We start from the raw sequence: 21,571 nt of genomic DNA on the forward strand, positions 1-21,571 counted from the left end.
CATTTGCCATTGGTGAAGTGGGGAGCTGGGCACGTTATGAAATGAAATGCTGGTGACATTTTGGGTTGCAGGGAGTGTAAAAAATTGATTTTTTTTTTCAACCACAAAAAAATCATCCAAAAAAAAAAAAAAAACCTTGGCATTTCCCTGATTTACCTGCTCTTGATATTCCCTAATTTTTGTCCGAGGAGGAATGGCTTGGCTAGAGGGAATTCTTGGGATGCTCAGACCTTCCTGTGCAGCTCCTTCCCTCAGCTTCAGCTGTATTGATTCAGCAAATGTCTCCCCTGCTCGGTGTCATTTGAAATATTTACCCAGAAAGAAAGAAATCCAATTGCCACATAATTCAGCAGCTCCTTTCTGTCCCTGCTCCAGCAGAAAAACAAAACTCAGCTCATATGTCATGGAATGTTCTCTACAAGAGCTTAATTAAATTTATAATGAAAATAACAGGGGATTAAGAAGACACGAGGGAAATACATTGCTCTTGCAGAGCATTCCAGAGGTGATAGAAGCAATTTGCAGAGAAAATTACCTGTTTGCTGCTCAGTTTCTATAGAAATTAAATGAGTCTTTACAAACTCTGGAAAAGTGCATTCCAGCCTCCGCTTTGTGACTGTGCAACTTGCAGCTTATTTCTAAAATTATTCGTAGATCTCCATCCCCCCACTTTTTTTTTTCTTTCCCCTTTTTCAACTCCATTTCAGTCTTTTGTCCCTGCTGATAAATCTGCTGCTGATTATCTCATGTTCTTACCCAAAGTTCACAGCCCAGGCAGCTCCTGGGAGGCCATGGCAGCAGCAGCAGGGCAGAAACCTTCTAAATAGCTTGTTTAGATGCAAAAAGATCCAAATTGTTGACCTTAATTCCTCAAAAATCATGTTTTTAAGGTAGCTGGGTGAGCAGGGTGGTGTTGCTGATGTTGGCAGGGAGTTGTGTGGAATGACTCTGGAGTGCTGCCCTGAACATCCCTGTCCTGCAGCAGCTCCAGACCTCCTGAACCACGGGGATATTTTCAAACCAATTGCTCTTCAAAACCCCCAGAGAATCCCAGAATTGGGGTGCTTAAGGCAGAAAGGAGAGGGGGGAAATTTAAGGTTCCTTAAAGCTGATCTTGTTCCACCCCTGCTCCCCACTGGAGCCACCCTGAGCTCTGTAAATCTTGCGTGTCCTTCGGGCTGCCTGCACTCCCTCTCCATCATTCCCACCCAGGACATCCGTGGGTGAGGGGGTCTGCTTTGCTTGGAATGACCCCGAGATCGTAAAAGTCCTTGTTCCCCAGCCCGGCAGCTGAAGAAGAGGTCTGGAATGTGTGAGGTCGAGGTTTCAAGGTTGTTTATTCTTTCTTATTTATACCATTCTCTCTCTGACCTGCCGAGCTCCGCCTGGTACAGAAGCCTGGCAGCCTGCCCCGAGCCTGGGGCAGCTCCCACATTGTGTACTCAAAACTCCGTGTTGCCTGATTACAGATTTGTGCCAGTGCCCACCACCCGTGTTAGACAGTGAATCTCTACCTTAAACCAACAGAAAAGTGTCACCATCACAGCAACACATGGAGGGCAAGGAGAAGAAGGTCAGGACACACCCAGATTCCTCCATCTTGTACCCCTGAACCCCATTCTAAAACCCCAAAATTCCACTTTTGCACCCTGTGTTAACTCAACTACCACACCGCTCAAACCCTTGTGGCTTGTAATTCCTCATACAGAGTTGGCAGCCTCTCCCACGGGCTAAAATGGAAGCCACAGGTGTTTTTGACTTTGTGCCAAGGTCCCCGAGCCCCTGACGGGGTCTGGAGCCAGCCAGGGCAGCCAGAGGGACGTCCTGGGCTCCGACACGTGGGGAAATGGATGTGACTTTCCAGACCCCGTGTTCCCCACGAGCAGCACACCAAGAAACTCAGAGGAAATAAATCAGCAGAAGCAGGGGATGGTTTCACGAGGGGTGGAAGCATTGATTTCCTAAGTGCTCTCTCCGTGCTGGATCTGACTGTAATATCAATTCTCTGATGTAAAATTCGTTTGATAGGGAGATGCTTGTTCTGATGAAAACGTGGACATTCCAGTGAGAAGTGCTGCTCTTCTGGGAGGGAATGTTCACGGGAAAACGTTTGGAATTGAATTTGGTTAAATCCACGTTTTGCATTGCTCCTGCTTCCCAGAGACTGTGATTTGTTTGTTTGGCAGTGCTGCAATTATGCAGATATGGGATTAAATTAAAATTAAAATAATGCTGCGTTTTAGAGGAAAAGAGATCTGAATAAATACAGCTTGTGGGGGGGAAAAAACCCTTATTTTTAGCAGAAATGCTTGTTTTTTTCCATAGCCCCTTAGGTGTGGAAAATCAAGATGTTTCTGACAGCAATGATGTGAATGTAGGAGGGAGTGATTTTAATGTAAGAAGGAATAGTGAAGTCTCTGTGTTTCTTTTTCTTGCAAGGAGGTGGTTGTAGGCTCTGTGCTGTGGCAGACGTCAGTGTGAGACGTGCCTGGCTCCTGCTCAGCCTCTCCCTGGCCTGGCAGAATTCCTCCTGCTCCCTCCCCAGGCCATCCAGCTCTCCCCAGCTCCAGGGAGGGGTTTTGTCCCCTTCCTTTGCAATAAAACCACGTTATGCCCTCCTAAAGCAGCTCCCCACCCTCTCCATCAGTGCAGGTGTGAGATCCACTTCCATTAGAATAATGGGAAAAGGGCCTGGCTGGGAATCAAGGGGCACTTGCTGTTTGCTCCTAGCAGGCAGCTCATCCCCAGCAAGTTCAACATCTTTTGATCAGCTGCTGCTTTCCTCTCCTCTGCCTCAGAGCACAGCAGGGAGCCCTCCTCCTGTGCAATTTGCTGCTGGCCTCCTTCTCTTCTTTGGGAAAAAAAAAAATAAAAGAAAGCCCCACAAACCCGAGCCCCAAAGTGATTGTTTGATTGTTTTTAAAGCCTGAGGTCCTTGGCAGTGAGAGGTGGAGTTCAGCTCTGTGGGGACAGTTTGGGAAGGAGATACCACAGTTCAGGCTCTCATTTTGGCAATTCAGTGCTCCTCACACCTTCTGTGGCCTTGGGAAAAATCTTTTGTACCCAAACGAAGCCCAGGAAAAGATTTATATCCCTCCTGCAAGAACAACAGGCTACCTCAGAGACTCAGAGCCCTAAATCTCCTGCCCAGCCTGGGTTTGGGGGGTCATGGAACCATGGAATGGGTGAGTCTAAACAGCTCTTTCTGCGGCAAGGATTGGTGCTACCTACAGCAGTGTGCTGGGAGGAACAGAAAAACACTCCTGGAACATCCCTGCTCTGAATTTCCCTTAAAAACAATGTAGGTACAGAGATCACCTCTAAATTATCCAGGAGAAAATCCAGAGAACACGGCTGACCTCCCCATCTTGGAGGGAATTTCCTCTGAATAAAAATAAATAAATAATCCCCACCAGCCTTGCTGGATAGAAGATTTCCTATTAAAGACTCCAAGTCCATCTGGAGCAATTACGGAGAGGAGCATTAGGCCGGGGTCAGCAATCAGGAGGTGCAGTATTTAGCTGCAGAAAGGGCTAAAATGAGCCTTTGTTTGCTGCTGTGCTACAAGGCCATTACTTCAGAAAGAAAAGGGAAACATCACAGACAACGAGAAAATTCAGCTTGGACAGAATTGAGGTTTGGGGCATTCCTGGCCTGGTTCCATGGCACTTCCACTGCTCCTCAGCACAGCACAGCACAGCAGCCCTCTTATCACCAGCAAGATTTTATTGCTATTCTTTGGGCAAACCCTTAATATCTGCTCCAAGCAGGGAAAAAAAATCCTTACAAGGCATTCAGGGAATTAATTTTCTGGCCTTGTAAAAGACTGCAGTCTGCCAAAAGGTTTAGCTGAGGCTGCCCTGCCTTTATTTTGTTTAAGTCTTTGTTTTGTAAGGATTTCTCCCAGGATTTCTCCCAGGAGAGCTGAGCTGGGCTCTTTGCTGGGCTCTTTTGGCTGAGCAGGGTCGTGTTCTGCTCCAGGGAATGCTGGAAAATGCCACAGGGCGTGAGCACACTCAGACATTAAAAAGTGGCAGGGAAAAATCAACAATCGCCATGAGAGAGAGAGACAAAACCAGAGAAAAGGTGGAATTCATCTGAAATCTGGTGAGCTCAGAAAATGCTGCTTTTGAGGTCATTTTGGGAGTCTGGGAGCAGCTCGTGGGGCTTCCTGCTGCATCTCCTTGGCCCCACAGAATCACTGATGCTGGAAAAGGCCTCCAAGATCATATTTCTCAACCTTTTTTACATCCCACTCAGGACAGCAGGGAAGGGCTGGAATTCACCTGGAAAATCTGGGCCAGGGCCTGGCCTCCCTGTGTTTGTAGGCTGAGGGGGGAAATTTCAAATTGTGCCTGAAACACAAGCATGGATCTGGGAATTTTGGACACTTAGACATCTGGAGGATGAGTCTTGCTGCAGAAACAGCTTTTTGCCAATGAGTTAAAGCTGTCAGTGAGCTCGTGCAACCCCATGCAGCTCCTCCTCCCTAAACACGCTTCTGCTTCCCCTGCAGCACAGGGATGTGCTGGGATGAACCCCGGGGATGTCACCCACAGGGGGACAGCTTTCCCCAAGGCTTGGGGCTTTAAATGGAACACTTCCTTCTGCCTTTTTTTGGTGGTTTTTTTTTTTGGGGGGGGGATTTTTTTTTTTTTTTAATTAAGAAGGAGGTAGAATTTACTGTGATTTTCCCTGGTATCTCTGAATCACGTTCGAGTCCCTGCTATTACACTGTCTGTAATCTTCCCCAGTGATTCTGGCCTCAGCTTTGAAGTGATTTAGGGCTTGTTTATCACAAAGGCAATCAGACATGTTCCTTCCCAGACACCCTGGAACTGCCAGGGAGCTGAATATTCCCTTTGCTAGGGGGGCTCAGACACAAAGGCAGAGCTAAACCGGTTACCAGGCACTACCTGAGCCCAGCAAACCCCTGCCTGCATGGCCTGCCCTGCCAGCCAGCTCCAGGTGGGCATTTCAATGCAAACACGATGAAGGAATGTGACCCGGAGCATCTGCCACCAGCTGGGAACAGGCACAAACTCAATTACTGCAGCGCAGCAAATTGCCAGCCTCGGTAACTCAGTCATAAATCCGCGTTCCCGAGGTTAATTCGGTGTGACTGGCGCTGGCTGCAGCCTCCAGAAGCCGAGCCCCTGTCCTGCCCTGGCAGTGGGGCAGGGCAGTGCCAGCTGGGGGTGCAGGGACACAGAGGCACCCACATTTCCCCCGTGTCCCTGTCCCAGCCCCCCTCAGCGGGACCGGCTTCTGGGGCCCATCCCCAGCTCAGTTCTGGGTCACATTTTCATCATTCTCCCAGCTCAGTTCTGGGTCACATTTTCATCATTCTCCCAGCTCAGTTCTGGGTCACATTTTCATCATTCTCCCAGCTCAGTTCTGGGTCAAAGCCTCACGTATTCATCATTCTCCCTGGCAGGGAACACAGCCCACGGCCCAGAGGGAGGCAGAGGCAGGAGCTCAGCTCTTTAATGTCACGGAATCCTCACCGTTTCATGCCATGGGATCGTCTCGTGCCGTGGATTTATCCAGGGTGGGCTCACCCCCCTCCCAGAGCTCGCCAGACACATTCCTGTCAGCCCAGAGCTGGCCCTGCTGTGGGCACAGTGCCCCCCTTGCCCAGTCCCTCTGCACGACCCACGGCAGCTGCTTTGCCATCTTGCTGGGGTTTTTCCCAGCAAACTCCAAGAAGGATGCCAGATCAAAGTCACTTTTGTGTTTGACGGGAGCTGTCCCAGGGGGAGGGAGGTGTTCCGAGGGAGATGTACATATTTATTTAGACTGGCACTGACTGCCCATTTCTTCACACAGACGAGCTCCCAGCTCATAACCTGTCTTGTTCAATCAGATTTGCAGCTCCTGGGTTTCCCTCTGAAGCTTTGTACATTTTCCAGCTGGTGATTTGACAGAGCTCTCTGAACTCACACTCAGGAGCTGCTCAGAGATTCTGTGTTGCTGTTAGCACTTGGAGATGAGATTACATTTCTGGCTGATGTCAGCTTGGGCTTTTCTTGCTTTTTTCACACAGCTTGAATTAAAAAAAAAAAAAAAAAAAAAAAACAGCCTTGTGGCTGCGCTGTTAAATAAATATTAACGATGGTTGTCACAAAACATTTGATGCAGTGACAAGTGCTGAGGTTATGACCTGGTTTTCTGCCAGGTGAGGTTTGGAGCCCTTTCCATCTGCCCTGCACACAGTTCAGAAGGATTTCTGGAACAGCTGGATACAGATAGGGAGCAGAAGCAGCCATGAGGACCGTTGAATTCTGCTGGTTTATTTTTCCCCCTGTGTGCAGCGTTAAAACCCCACAGCATCAGCCACGGGAAGAAGGGTCTGGGTGGTGCCTGGCTGCTCTGTCCTGAGGTCAGGGGCAGAGGCTGATGTGGCAGGCTGTGGTCAGGAATTGCTCACCTTTCATATCCTTAAAAATTCCCCGTCCCAAGGCTCCCAGGCTCCAGGTGAAGAGGTGAGGCAGCTCCTGTCCCCAGAAGGAGCTGGGCTCTGGCATTGCCCCAGAGGGGCTCAGGGCTGCCCTGGCAGCAGGGAATTCTCTGGAATGGGGTGTGGGGTGATGGAGGGGAGGGGATGAAGGCTCCTGGCGGAGGAAAGCAGCCTGTTCCTGCAGAGTCAGCATTCCAGAGGCACCTCTGCCGAAGGCAGCAGACACAGAGGAGTGTATCCCCCCTCAGCCAGGAGCTCTGGGGGCTGATTTACCCCATCTGCCCCAGTGCAGGGGCAGCAGCTGAGCCCCATCCCCCTGCAGAGCGCATTTGCCCCAGCCTCCTGCGCACTTGTGCCTGTTCTGCTGCTGTGCCACGCCTCGTGCCCCTGCTTTGTGCCACCAACTCCCCTGGCAGGCGGGGGCTTGGGCAAAACCAGGGAAAAATCGCTTTTCAGCGAGGGCAAGGACAAACCTGTGCTGCTCCCTTCCTTCCCCGAGCCTGGCACCGATGCTGCAGCTGAGCTGGGGGTGCAGTGCCCCTGGCAGGCTCATCAGGGCTGCAGTTGATTGCGTGCCAGGGAGGATGGCAGCAGGGAGGCAGAGCAGCTCGGGATAAATGTGCTCACTCACTCTCATTAGCCCACTCCTTCTTCCCGGGCCCAGCATGGCAGCTTGGGGAGGCACAATGTTTTCCTCTCCTTTGAAAGGGTTTTGCTTTGCTTCTTAAGTCTCTTTAAAGGCATTTCTAGGTCTGTTAATTATTCATGACGCCTTAATTATGTTTAGTCCACTGTGATCACTCTTTCTTTGGCGAAGAAAGTTGTTATTTGTGAGTCAAAAGCTCTTTATGAAGCAGACAGGCTGGTATCGTCAGAAAAACTTGGGGGAGCAGTTGGAATTATTAAAAGAAGCTCTGATTAAAGACAGGGAGTTAATTTAAGATGAGTAACTGGTTTTCTCTCTTTTTTTTGTTTTTCCCCTGGGTGTGCAGAACAAAGCACACCCATGGATGTGTCAGGCCTCACCTGGAGCAGCAGGACTCACTCAGATGCCCCAGGAGATGGGCAGGTCATTCCTTTTATCTCTTTTGGCCGATGTGAATGGCTTTTGTCCACAGGCTTAGAAATGAAATTTGGCTGTAAGGGTGAACCTCAGAGTAGCTGCCTTTGATCCTGCCAGGCTCAGGCCAGACAGGCAGAAAACAACCTGGTGTGTCCTGTTGGATCTGAAAATATCGTTTATTCGGGTGTGCTTGGGAGGGGAGGGGGCACTGGAGCTCCTCGTTTTCCCTCAGTCACGGTGGCACTGAGGTGAATCATCCAACAGGGAGAATTCAGCCTCATTTGAACTCAGCAGTTCTGGAGGTTCTGGTTCCTGCATAAACTGAGGGCTTTGGGGCAGGGATTATTCTGTGTTGGCTCAAAACTGAGCAGACTTTTGGATGTGAAATGCCATTGAACTGAAATTTTAGCTTGTTCGTTCTTGGAGATGGACAGATGCTTTGTATTATTTTCTTATTTTATAGGATTTTCTTTGTATTATTTTTTCTTATTTTTTTATATAAAGAAAATAATCTTTATTTTAAAAGTGCCGATTAACCCTGGCTGAGGGTCCCCCTGCACAAACACCAAACCTGAGCATGTAGCTTGATAAAACACAAATGAAAATATTCCAAAATAAAACAATTAAGTCGTCCAGCATAAATTCAGCTGGGCACCTCTGCCTTCCACCCCTTCCTCCTCCCATCCTCCCCAGCCCACCTCTGTCTGGGAAACATTTCAGACCATTTCCTTTCTGTCTGTGCCTTTCTGCCTCTTTCCCTTCCCATGTCTGATTCTCGTGGCTGCTGGCAAGACAAACACCAGGATTCTCAAGGATAGACTGGGGTAAGGGAGGAAAAAGGAAAGTAGTCTGAAAAGCAAGTCAGAAAAAAGCCAAATCTCATGTGAAGGCAGCTTTTCCTCCGTGTGTTTGAGCTCTGCAGCAGAACCACAGCTCCCTGGAGCTGAGCCCTCGAGTGGAGACCAGAACAAAACAATCAGATCGACATCAGGGTGGCTTGTGCAAGTCTCTATTTAATTACAGTGCTGCATGAAGACATTGGTTGGTGTCACATGTACCTGTGATGGGCATTTTATACATTCCTGACTCCCGAGGAGTCGCGGTTCCACTGGAGATTTTCACCACAAGAGGTAGTGGCTTTATTTTCCTGTTTTCCTTTTTTTTTTTTTTTTTTTTTTTTAATTTTATTTCAGCAGGATTGGATAAGCTGGTTAGACCTACTGGAGTTAATTTATTCTTCAGCCAGGAAGATAAACAGTTCTGTGAAGTGGGAGCAAGCAGGCAAGCAGCAAATACAGTGCAGGCAGAATTCACTGGCTTTTAATTCAAACCTGTTTGGGGGTGCAGAGATCCCCACCCAGGGCTTCAGCAAGCTGGGAATCACAGGGAGGGAAAGCAGGATCAGGAAGACTCAATAAGCAGAAGGAAAGCTTCAATTATAAATAATGAATCACAAAAGAGGGGCTAGAGCAAGGCTCTGAAGTTCTGGAGGAACAAAGAAATGAAATCTTCTCGTTAAGGTGTTTTTAAAAACCAGCTCAGTGCCCTTCCCATCACCAGCATGTCCTGCCAGCAGAAGTCCTTGGGGAAGCAGAGGTTTATTTTTTCCAGAGTGGAAGGAGCAGTGAGGTCTGGATTTGCCAGGCTCAGAGCTGAGGCGAGAGGCCCCCGAGTCCCTCGGGGTGCAGCTGACTCGGGATGGGCTCTGAGGAGCTCCTACAAGCAGCTTCCACCCAGCCACTGCCCTCCTCGTGCCAGCACACACCGGCCTTGCTCTGGGCATTGCTCCACTCCTTGGAAAGCCAGAGGCGAGGATGAGTTTTGGTGCTGTCTCCAAGGCTCAGTTCCGGGTTTCAAAGTGCTTTATTTGCTGTCTGGAAGTGCAGGAGTTTTGTGGGGAAGGAAACCTGCTGCAGAGATGGCCAGACCTGGCACTGCCACCTCCCCAAGGGCACTGGGGATATTCACATTCCCACAGTTTAGCCCGGAGCGTTAGGAAGGAGCAGCTTAAAGTGTCTTGGGAATGACCAGTGGGCTGCAGGTAATTCCTCACAGCGAATATTGCAGCTCTGGGAAAATCACGCCTGGCCATTTTTGCTCCACATGAAGGACCGAGGCCTTTTCCTGCAGCTTTTTTCCCTCCATGGCATTTTGGGAGAGTTTTTCAGGTAGTGGTTCAGGTGGGTTGAGCTATAAGGTTCTGCTTCTAGATTCAGAAAAAAAATTTGGGAGGGAGGTACACAGCCTTGGAGATGAGGATTTCCCTTGGGTTAAAACTGGACACAAAGTAAAATTATGGCACAAAGTTAAGGTATTATCCACATTATCCTGAGGGATATTATTATTCCACTTATCCTGAGGGCTCACACCAGGCTTTAGTACAGGGCAAACATCACCTATGGCAACTTCCAAATGCTTTAATGCTTTTTTGTCTATATATGTAATATCTGCTATTTTTGTCCGGCTCCCCACCTCTTAATTCCCCAAGTCAAATGGATCTTTCTGCTTGTAAATACATTAAAAAATACACCAGTAGCTTGTTGCTGTTTTTGTGCCCAAAAACCTCCTGCCTTTGCATCATTCTGTGAATTTCGGGGTACAAGTCTGAGTTGATTCCCATCACTGAGTGAATTGGTTTGGTTAAAACTGTGGGGAAGAAAGAACAGCTCATGTGTGCCTGAGATCTCTCGAGCTGGCGTTCCCAATTTTGCAATTTTTAGCTATGAAGAGCCAGGTTCAAATGTTACACAAGGCTGTGGGCTGAAAAATCAAAACCCCTGGATTCCAGCCCATTCCAGGAATGCCAGGTTTGGAACAGAAACCTGTGGATTAAGGTGGGACTGCTGCTTCAATTTCAGAAAACAGCTGAGATTACGTGCTAGAGCTGCTTGCTGTAATCTCTTCCTGAATCGGAGCTGGAACACATCCTACCAGCACAGGAGAGTGCTCTGGTAGCAATACAGGAAATCCAGGGAATTAGAGGAAACCTTGGCAGATCTTCACCTCATCTGAAGCAGAAACTGAGTGAATATTCCACGAACTGCATAGAGAAAAAAAAGGGATTCTATTGCTCTCCCAATTGTGTTTTTACTCCTTTAGAAACAGCAGGAAACTGCACCCTGGGAGTCTGCCCCTGTTTATGGCTATTGCAACCCTCTGCTGCTCCACGTCCTGCAGGAACCTCTAGCCAGACCTAATTCCACGTTGTTTTATTCACCTTGCTGTGTTTTATTTACAGAGATATTGCAAAATATCATGTGAACTGAGTACAAATAGCACGTAGAGCGTGGGTTTGGCAGTGCCAGCTTCAGCGTGGTGAAATGATGCTCTCATGGGATTTCCATTCCTAGAACCCATGGAAAAATAGATAGCAGAGAGTAAGGGATGCTGGAAACATCCAGACCTTTCCAGAGTCCAGCTTGGACACAGGAGCTGGTCCAGGTAGGGGCTTTCTTGGGGTTTTATTCTGGCTTTTTCCAAAATGCACAGTTTTATCTCCTTGACTGTTGATTTAAATTAGGCACAATGTTATTCTGCACTCTCTGGGGAGAGACAGAGGCAAATCAGAGCCGAGGTGCTCCTTGGGACCCCTGATTTAGGTGAGAAGAACCAGCCCTGGCCTGGCTGGGTGCTCAGGGTGCCTCCCCGGGCACAGTGTCCTCGTGTCTGTACATTCACCATGCTGCCACCCCTCCCCTGCTGTCACCCTGGGCAGAGCCTGGAGATGAGCTGCTGGTGGGCAGAAATCGCTGATGGGAGACGAGGGGGTCCTGTTGGATGTACACCATGCAAGACAAGGTTCCACTCCTCGAATTTCTCTCTCCATCTCTTTTTTTTTTTTGGCTTGGGGCTCCAAAATCCATCCTATTCATTGCTATTTACACTGATGGTTTGACGTGAGACTGATGCCCCCTCCTACCCATGGCTTGTAGGCTCACACTGCTGCAGGGTCTGTGGGTGGCAGAACCTTCTCGACCCACCTGGGGACCTCTGAAAGTTTTTTGGGTTGGTTTTTATGTAATTTCTGAAGGCTTCAGCAGTTAAACACCGGGTGAGTCAGCTCGAGGTGAAGGCAAAGCTATTGCACGGAGATCCAGAGGCCCTGTCTGGCTCCTGCTGCCAAGCGGGAAGGATGGCCTTGTCTTTGGTGAGAGTTGTGCCGCTGACCCAGCGCTACCTCCTGGTGGCCCCGTGGCCACTCTGTGTCCAGTGCACTCCAGGCCGGGCGGCCACGGGCGAGAACCGAGCGAGAGCGCCTCGATTCTTGCACTTCCACTTCCAACACAGTGTGAGGATGGCTCTGAAAAGCGCCCTTGGGACCGGTCCAGAGGTCACCCAGCGGGGTGAGAGACCCTCCCACCTCTTTCCATCCCCACGAGGCGCTCGGGCACCGAGCGGTGCCCCGCTCAAGAGCTCCAGCCCCCTCCCCGGCTGCCCCGCCGTGCATGAATGGCATCGCTTCCTCTTCCCCCTCCGTCCCTAAAAAAATGCGGGTGCTGTTTGTGAGTTTTAGCAGTGGAGGATCTTCATGAAAGCCTTGCGAAACTCGATGTTGAAGGTGGTGTAGATAATCGGGTTGACAGCGCTGTTGACATAGCCGAGCCACGTGAAGGCGCTGTACATGGCCGGCGGGATGTTGCAGTCGCAGTGCATGTTCAGGATGTGAGTGATGAAGAAGGGGAGCCAGCAGATGATGAAAACACCTAGGGGGAAAAGGAGAGAGGAGGGTTTTGATTGCTGAGAGCTGGGCAGATTCTCGGGCTGGGAGAGCAGCAAGGTTCTCTTTGGTAGAAGGGGAATGCATTTCCCAGAGGAATGAGCTTTGTGTGCTCAGTGTCCTGGTCTGCGTTCTGCCCTGGTACTAAAGAACTCCTCTGCCCGAGGCATGAGCCCGGGCACAGCAGACACTCTGCCCTTCAGAGGTGCCAGCTCTGCTGAGCTCTGCTGCCTTTTGCTCCAGAAAGCCCAGGAGCTCTTCCCTGGTTTTGGGGGCTCAGATGCCCCCGAGAGGGGCAGCTTTGGGCACCCTTAGTGCAGCACTGCCAGCTGGGGAGGAGGGACCCCTCCCATGGGCAGCCCTTTGCCTGCTATCCTCTAATGCATGAAGGGAACTGAGTTCTGAGGGGGGCTGGAAAATCGGCCTGCACGGGACACGGGGACTGGGATTTCTGCAGGGACCCCAGGGCAGGCAGGGCACGCTCTCACCGAGCACGATGGCCAGCATCTGGGTGGCTTTCTTCTCCTTCTGCTGGGACAGTTTCCTCCTGATCACGGCCTTGAGCAAGTTCCTCGTCTTGCCGTTGGGCAGGGAGTGGATCTCGAAGACCTTGGCTGTGTGGTGGGATTCTTTGGCATGGCCATTCTTCTCCACCTTCCCAGGGCTGCTCAGGGGTGCCTGCAGGGTAGAGTTGTTGCCCCGATTAGAAGCAACTGGCACAATCAACTGGTGGTTACTTGGTGCTGTGGGTTTGAGGGCCGTTTTCTCAGGGGGACTGGTACTGGACACCATCTCCATTTCCATCTCTTCTATGTGACTCTCTGCCTCCTGGACAAGAATCAAATGTCCACAACATAATGACAGGTAAATACACAGAGAGGAGCAACGAACATTCCTTACAGAGTGAAGCTGGATGATGCTGGAGAACAGTGAATCCCTCTTCTCCCTCCCTGCGTGGCGCCTGGAGAAAGGGCTGTGCTGTGTTTGGATATTCTGGGCAGATGGGATTGACAGAGCTGCACTGGAGGATTCTCCCTTTTGGCACAAAGAGGCTCAGAAATGAGGGAGACGCTGTCTCCCCTCTCTACAGATTTTACTCAGGTTTTCAGAATGCAAATAAATAAAAATGGAATCAACAACCAAAATCCAACAAAGCCAATGCAGTCCAAGATTTAAATAACAGAGAGGAGAAGGAAATCAAAGGCACAAAAATGTTCAAATGCCGTGGCTTTTAGAGCTGATCTTTCGGTGAGCTTAATCTGGCTTTGTGAGCTCTGTGAGCTTAAACCCCCTGCTTCACTCCAAGGAATGGGAAGACTATTTAAATTTCGAGATTGAATGGTAACCTTTGCTCTTAGGTTTATTTTTCTCCCACCCTACATAAATTAACCTCATGTCCTGAGGGAGAAGGGGAAGGCTGAAGGCTCTGGAAAGCTCCCACTTCTCTTTAACACTCACCACTTTGCGCTTATTAACTTGGAAGCTCCCATTGGACTTCACAATAACTGTGCAGAGCTTGACGTCTTCTGGATGAGTGCATTTGTCCTAAGGGGCAAGCACCAGCTCAGAGGTTACACAGGCAGAGAGGGGTTGGGAAGGGAAGCTGGTAAGGGAGGCACGTGGGAATAGAAAGGAATGAATCAGGAATTCATCAGCGCGGCTGAGGTGCCGAGCAGGATGGAGAAGTGGATGGAAAACTGCCGTGGAGGAGCAGGGATGGAGGCTGCTGCCCCCTGTGCTGTTCACCAGAGGGAGGAGGCCACGAAGCTCTGCTGTGTTTGTGTGTCTGTGTCTGGCTGCCTCCTCTGCAGGCAGCACCGTTTGGAGCTGGAGCCTCTGGGTTTGCACGACCCCTGGCTGTGCTGCTGTGCTGCCAGAGCCGTGTTTTGACAAGTGGATTCACAGCCAGCCCGCCCAGCTGGGCTCCCTCACACGCAGCTCCTGCAGGGAGAGGCTGATCCCTGCAGAGCTGTCCTTCCCAGAGAGGGGCTGTGCACCCCAGGCATTGCCACCGAGCTTTGGGGACACCTGACAGCACCTAAAGGGGGGTTCCAGGAGAGCTGGAGAGGGGCTTGGAGTGGTAGAGCACAAGGGAATGGCCTTAAACGAAGGAGGGTGGGTTTAGATTGGATATTAGGGAGAAATTCCTCCCTGTGAGGTGGGGAGGCCTTGGCACAGGGTGCCCAGAGAATCTGTGGCTCCCCCATCCCTGGGAGTGTCCAAGGCCAAGTCGGATGGGGCTTGGAGCCAAGTGGGCTAGTGGAAGGTGTCCCTGCCATGGGCTTTAATGTGCCTCCTGACCCAAACCATTCCTTGAGTCTGTGATTCTGCAGGACTGACTCAGACAACGGTGCAGCCTCTGTTCTTGGCTACCCCAGCCCAGCCCAAGGCAATGCTTGGGGTTCATGCAGCAGCTCCTGGTGCAGATCTGCTGCTGGAACACCCCTGAGATCCAGGGAGGCCCGAGGAGCCCCAGCCAGCGAGCTGGGAACCCAGGCTGCGCAGCTGGGACCCCAAACTGACCACAACACCCGCCTTTGGGAGCCGGCGCTTTGGCCCAGGCGGGGTGGTGTGGGGCAGGAGGAGCAGGGCAGGGGGAGCATGCAGAGGCTGTGTACCTTCAGGGGGGCCTGCGTGTCCGAATCCAGCACGTGGCTGCTGCGCTTGGTGCTGACGCGCTTCCTGCGCCGCCGCAGCACGATGTAGATCTGCACGTACACCAGCAGGGTGACGATGAAGGGCACGTAGAAGGACACGATGGAGGAGTACACCACGAAGGCAGGGTTGCCAATGATGCACTCCTTCTCATCTGGAAGAGAAGAGCATTCAGGATTGTTGTCCCCGCTGAGGGGGGTCACCGTGCCGGCTCCCCTCGGGCTGTAGGGAGTCACATCACCCCGAAATTCCTGGCTGCTCCTTGCCTTGCACCTAAGGACTGCTGATCCCCTGCTGTATCCAACCCAGTGTTCCCAGGAAACTGCTGCCTGAACTGCCAGTGCTTTTCTCTCCTGCCTTAGGGAAGGTTTTGTCCCATGGCTTTCCTCTTTGTGTGTTTTAATAGAAGAAGGATTTTGAATTTGTAGTGGACAAATGTTAAGGTAACATGGATTGGTGTTGTGTGAACTTCTACATCACCTCAGCTCTGGTGAGTCTGAAACCCTGCTCTGGAACAGCTGGAGATGAACCACACCCAGAATCAGCCTGCAAATAGTGAGGGGTGGCAGAGGGAGGGAACACCTCCAATACACCTCAGACCTGATCCCACCTTTATTCCTGCCTGTCTGGGGACCCAGGAGGACAGCAGGAGCCAGCTGCAGGTGGCAGAGGGAGAGAACATCTCCAGTACACCTCAGACCTGATCCCACCTTTATTCCTGCCTGTCTGGGGACCCAGGAGGACAGCAGGAGCCAGCTGCAGGTGGCAGAGGGAGAGAACATCTCCAGTACACCTCAGACCTGATCCCACCTTTATTCCTGCCTGTCTGGGGACCCAGGAGGACAGCAGGAGCCAGCTGCAGGTGGCAGAGGGAGAGAACATCTCCAGTACACCTCAGACCTGATCCCACCTTTATTCCTGCCTGTCTGGGGACCCAGGAGGACAGCAGGAGCCAGCTGCAGGTGGCAGAGCCCTCACCTGTGTTGTTGAGGCCGAAGAGGAGCGGGCAGGAGATGGCAAAGGAGAGCACCCAGACCACGGCGATCATGACGGTGACCCTGCGCTTGGAGCTGTAGCGGGTGTTGTAGAGCATGGGCATGGCCACGGCCGTGTACCTGCAGGGGACACCCCCCCAGGCTGCTGTCACCCCAGGGCCAGGGCTGCCAGCTCCTGCCCAGCAAGCACAGCTCACCGTGTCCCAGGGTGGTGGCTGCAGCCACACCAGGAGGGATGAGGTGAGGCTGGGTCAGCTCAGCACGGCCTTGTCCTTCCACCCCTCCCACCAACGCCCGCTGCACATCCCGGAATACAGAGAGAGGGGCCAAAGCCATGGGAACACGGAGGCAATTCCATCTGCACTCCCAGCAGCAGCCTTGCTGTGCCCCCGACACAATTCCCTGCTCGCAGCTCATCGAGATCCTCCAAGCTACTCTTCAAAAAACTCCCACCGTTTTCCAGCCTCTGAGTCCCAGGTAAATGTGGCCACCCAGAGGTGGCTGGGACTTGCCAGGCTGGGTCTGGCACAGCCTGGTGGTACAGAGCCCTCACCTGTCAATGCTGATGGCACAGAGGTTGAGGATGCTGGCAGTGCACATCATGACATCCAGGGTGACAAAGATATCGCAGTGGATGCGGCTGAACCGCCACTCCCCAACCACCTGCAAAGAGAGAATGGGCTAGTGAGCAAACCCTGGGGCTAGTGACCAAACCCTGGAGCTGGTGAGCAGTTCCCTGGGGCTGGTGAGCAGTTCCCTGGGGCTAGTGAGCAATCCCCTGGGGCTAGTGAGCAATCCCTGGGGCTAGTGAGCAATTCCTTGGGGCTAGTGAGCAATTCCTTGGGGCTGGTGAGCAGTTCCCTGGGGTTAGTGAGCAATCCTTGGGGCTAGTGAGCAATTCCTTGGGGCTAGCAAGCAATTCCTTGGGGCTAGTGTCCAATCCCTGGGGCTAGTAAGCAATCCCTGGGGCTAGTGAGCAATCCCTGGAGCTGGTGAGCAGTTCCCTGGGGCTGGGCTGCGGGTAGGGCACAAAAAGAGAGTTTGGCACCAGTTGGAGAGGCTGGTGGGTGGTTGGGGCTGTGCTGGGTCAAAGGCAGAGCTCTGCCCCTTCCCAGCCATTGCCCCGGGGCTGCTGTGGCTCCTCCCTGCTGCTCTCGGTGGCCTTGGGCAGCCCCAGCACAAACCTGGGCTCACATTCCAGTGCCACCAGGGAGCACAAGGCTCCTCCAACTCACAAGGGGAGATAAAGGAGCTCAAACAGCTCCCTGAAGCATTTCAAGGCAGAATGAGGAAGGAAATACATTCATTTTAATTCCCAAGCACCTCTGATTTTACTTACAGCTTTTTCCCAGACAATTTTTCCAATTACACCCAGCAAAGGTCAGCAGCAGACAAGCAAGAGCTTCCTTTCATTTCTTAGTTTAAAAAATCTGGCTAGGCATTCCTCACCTTTATCGGGTTTTTTTTTTTTTTTGGTGAACAAAATGAGTTTAATTCCGAGTGAAAAGCCTTTAACACTCCACACGATGTGCTAAAGACAAAGAACTAATGATAACACTTCCAGGCACCAGTAGCCTTTTTTCTCTTCACTTCTCTTGCTGTTGAAGCTGAACTTTGCCAATTAAGTTTAATAGCAATTATTCGGACTGCTGTGTTTGACATGTGATGAAAAAAAAAGTATATTTCCCTCTAACAAAAATAGAGCCCTACTGCATTTGAAAATAGAATGAATAAGATATCTATTCTTCAGTTATTTCTGCTCTGATATACATAACCATAGGCAGCATAAAGAAGGAAGAATGACTGCATTGAAGCCTGAGTGACAGATGAACACTCAGTGATTAAAAAAGCACTTAAGAGACAGTTACATCAGGAACTTTGAGGAGAATTTGCCCAAAGGCAAAGGTTTCCAGCCAGATCCAAACCTCTGTAAAACCAATTTCCTGAGGGCACGGTTTGGGGGAAGCTGGGAACTGCAGCAGTTCTTTCTCTTGGTGTTTTCATTTGTGTTGGAGAAACCTCCAAAATTTGAGGGTAAAAGATCTGTTTGCACCAAGGCTGGGTTTTTTTCAAGTGCTTCATTTTGATTGTGGGTTTTCGGCCAAGCTTGTGACACAAAACCTTGAGAGAATTGCCCCAGCTGGAAGATGAAGGCAGCTGTGGCTCCTGACCAGCCCCTGCACGTGAGCCCAGAAGAGGGGGAGAATTTTGCATTATTTGTGGTTTATTCTTCTGCCTTAAAATTAAAAAGGGTCTGAGAGATTCTTCTGGCTGGACCTGAGGGAGCGGGAACTTCTCCCAGCATCAGCCTCTGCTTCAAATGGGTGGAAGAGAGAGGAAGAGAACAGAAGGAGATGGAAGTCCCAGAGGCAGTGCCTGCCTCCCACCAGCCTGTGGCCACCTTCAGGAGCTTCGGCAGAGGCTCTGCGTTCTCCAGTGCCATGAAAACAATCATTAACTCGAGTGATAATTAGCACTGTGCTCTCTCACAGCCCGTGCCACGTCAGTGGGTTTGTTTTGCTTTGCATCAGGATTTAATGGGCTCGTTGATGCTGGCTCCTTCCCCTGCTCTGCTGCCTGGGCTATCATTCCCTCCCTAAGTGAGTGCCTGGAAATTGACTGGAAACTCAGGATGGTTTTGTGCTGAAGGTTGAGATGTGAAAAGTGATTTTTTCCCCCCCTATATTGTGGCATAAAATCTGTGGATTCCCATCCTGCTTCTACAATTGCCTTCCTGCAGCCCTTCAGAAACAGGGCCTTGATTGCTTTTTTTTTTTTTTTTTTGGATTGCTGGATTCAATGATCCTTGTGGGTCCCTTCCACCTCCACAAATTTCATGTGGTTTCAGTGTGATACCCACGGTGGAGTTCTGAACACAAAATTGGGGTCCTTTCTCTCTTGGCCCCGAATTTCTGGCGCAATTGGGCTATCATTTAGTCCTCTGAGCAGCAGTGGGGTTTCAAGCTACCTGCTCTCCCATCCACCACCTGGAAAAAAGTGGCAATTTCGGGAATGAAAAAGCTACAATTTCAGGAACAAAATGCAATATCAGGAACAGAAAAAAAAAAAAAAAAAATCCAACAATTTCAGGAATGAAAAAAAAGCCTGCACTTCAGGGAACGAAAAAACTCTCTATTTAGGGCATGTAAAACACTTGTGAGGGAATTCAGGAGGCTGATTCCCAGGCTGCTAAACCCTCCCCATTGTGAAAAATGCATATTTTATAATTGGCTTTTTGCAAATATTAAATTGAATACTATATGTATTATGTTATATTGATTAGAAGTGCTGTATTAACATTTTTAATAGTGTGGTAAATGTAGTTTTGTAGTTAAAATGAAGCTTTAATGGTTAAAATAGAAACTATGTATGTGGGGTTTTTTTAAGGAAGGAGATACTGGCTTCGAGATAACAGTCACAGGACACCTAAATCTTCCAGAGAAGAGGAATTTATGGTTTTCTTATCAGAAGAAGCTAATTTCTTCAGGCCTTGCTCAGGCTCGAAGACGCCGTGGGGATTAAAAGAAGCAGTTGACATACAACAGACAGAGTTTCTTGTTTTAAATAGAATGTGTGCATAACCATGAAGTGTATATGAATATGCAACAAGCTGTTGTTTTAAGGGTGATTCCTTTGCTCACAAACCATGCTTGTCCTGGCTTAAGTGCCCGAAAGCATCCGGACATCCGTAATTCTTTGCTTTTTATTGCCTTGTAATTGTCCTAACTCTAAATTTTGATTACTCTAATTGTATTACCGTTTTAATAACCATTTTATTATTATTATTATTAAACTTTTAAAAATTTCTAAAACCAAGTGATTGGCGTTTTTCACACCATCCTTCCTCAAGCCAGGAACTCTGAGCCCTTACCTCCATGTAGACCACCCAGGGCATGCACAGCGTGGCCACCAGCAGGTCAGCCACGGCCAGGCTGACGATCAGGTAGTTGGTGGTGGTCTGCAGGGCTCTCTCCCTGGACACTGCCATGCACACCAGGACGTTGCCAAAGACGATGATGAAGATGAGGAGGGCGAGCAGCACGGCGTAGTAGTTGTAGTGCGGCTTCTGCGCCGCGTCCGACGCGTTCAGGGCCCTGCTCCAGTTCCTGTCCCCGTCGTACCACGAGAGGTTGAGGGGATCCATGGGGCTCCAAGTGCCAGCTGCCAGCTCCACCCTGCCGCAGAGGTGTCGGAGAGGCCGTTGGGTCAGCGTGGAAAATGAAAATGGAAAAAAAAAATCAGGATTCTGCTGCCTCGCTCGTGGCGTTCCCTGGAGCCTGTTCGCCCTGCCCTGGTGAAACCTTTGGCTGGAAATGGATGCAGAACTACTGACCCAGGCAGGGATTCCAGAAGCTGGTTTTCCCTGCCAGCTCAGCCCCAGGTTTCTGTGTCAGTTACTCTGTGTTACAGCTGGGTAAGCAGAGTGCCTGGGATGTTTTGTCCCCTGCCATTCCCTGCTCCCTGTTAGGTGTGCACAGTTCAGGGCACAAGTGCCATGACCCACTTTGTTTATTTTCCGTGTGCTTTGTGGGGCTTTGGGCTGTATTCCTTTTTTTTTTTTTTTTTTTTATCTTTTCCTTATATGTTTTTTTTTCCTCCAGCAGTGAAATAAATAAATTTTTAACCCCAAGACCTGAATAGTGACAATGATGGAACTTGACAGCAGCAGCTTTTGCAGTCAGGGCTGGGCTGTGCTGCCTCTGCCATTGCCCCAGTGAGGTGACAGTGAAGGGGACATGGTGGGGACAGCACTCCTGCCACCCCACAGCCCTCAGCAGCTCCTGGCACTGGGAACATGGTTTTCCTGCTTTTCCTTGGAAAATCTTATCACCACAGCAACTCCCCCCACCATTCCCTGGCCAATGGCCATGAGCTGTGCACTCATCCAGAGGTAAAATATAAAAAAATCATGGGATTCCAGTGGAGCTCCCTAAAACCTGTGGGAGCTCTGGTGCTTGTTTTACCCACTGAGTTTTACCCACTGAGTGAGTGGCTCCTGGACTTTTTCTGTCTCTCTGTGCTGTCACATTGCCCTAAAGAAATTCAGCTGCTGGGACAGAGGTTTGTGTGTCATTAACTTGAAATTCAGACAACAAAAAGCTCCTCTGTGCTGAGGGAGGTGAACAAGCAAAGCTCAAGGAGGATGTGGAGTGTGGAGGGGAGCTCTGGGTGTTGCTGTTCTGGGGTCTCTCTCTGGTGCCAGGTCATGAAATGTAAATTCCATGTTTGCAGTGAGACTTGCAGGACATTTGGCTCCTGGGAAAGGTGGGGAGGATACCTGAGCTCCTGGTCATGGGGTTCACTGCAGAGCTGCCAGGGCAGGGCTGTAACGATGGATATCCCCACACCACATCTGAGTCCCACATAGAGAAGGGATTTCCACCCAGCAGAAGCAATCTGGGCTCGAATCTGAGAATCCCCTCCGTTTATAAATCATTCCTGACCTCTCCATAACCCAGCCAGTGGTGCAGGCAGAGCTGGAAATGCCAACACCTGGCTGGGAGCTCCTGAGCCTTTCCCAGAGGCCTCAAGTTGTGCCAGGGGAGGTTTGTGTTGGGTATTATGGGGGAAAAAAATCCATGGAAAGAGTAGCCAGGCACTGGAACAGGGCAGTGGTGGAGTCACCATCCCTGGAAGTGCCCAAACCCCTGTGGATGTGGCTCCTGGGGCCGAGCTTCAGT

At 50.4% G+C, this 21,571-nt stretch overlaps 1 protein-coding gene across 4 annotated transcripts; it reads right to left on the minus strand.

Moving 5' to 3' along the window:
• Positions 1-9,627: 9,627 nt before the first annotated feature.
• Positions 9,628-20,034, minus strand: DRD2 (dopamine receptor D2). Of its 4 annotated transcripts, none has more exons than XM_068171992.1 (7): positions 19,762-20,034; positions 16,444-16,553; positions 15,874-16,010; positions 14,859-15,049; positions 13,699-13,785; positions 12,729-12,918; positions 9,628-12,226 (listed from the first exon to the last, which is right to left on the minus strand). In XM_068171992.1, exons 1-7 carry the CDS (start codon positions 20,032-20,034, stop codon positions 12,033-12,035), a joined length of 1,182 nt encoding a protein of 393 aa, XP_068028093.1. In that variant the 3' UTR covers positions 9,628-12,032. The 4 variants fall into 4 exon arrangements, with proteins under 4 accessions (XP_068028093.1, XP_068028091.1, XP_068028095.1 ...); XM_068171990.1 differs by having other exon boundaries at positions 12,729-13,068; XM_068171994.1 differs by lacking the exon at positions 13,699-13,785.
• Positions 20,035-21,571: the final 1,537 nt, after the last annotated feature.

This window comes from Anomalospiza imberbis, chromosome 24 (genome assembly GCF_031753505.1).
Source record: "Anomalospiza imberbis isolate Cuckoo-Finch-1a 21T00152 chromosome 24, ASM3175350v1, whole genome shotgun sequence".
Classification (NCBI taxonomy): domain Eukaryota; kingdom Metazoa; phylum Chordata; class Aves; order Passeriformes; family Viduidae; genus Anomalospiza; species Anomalospiza imberbis.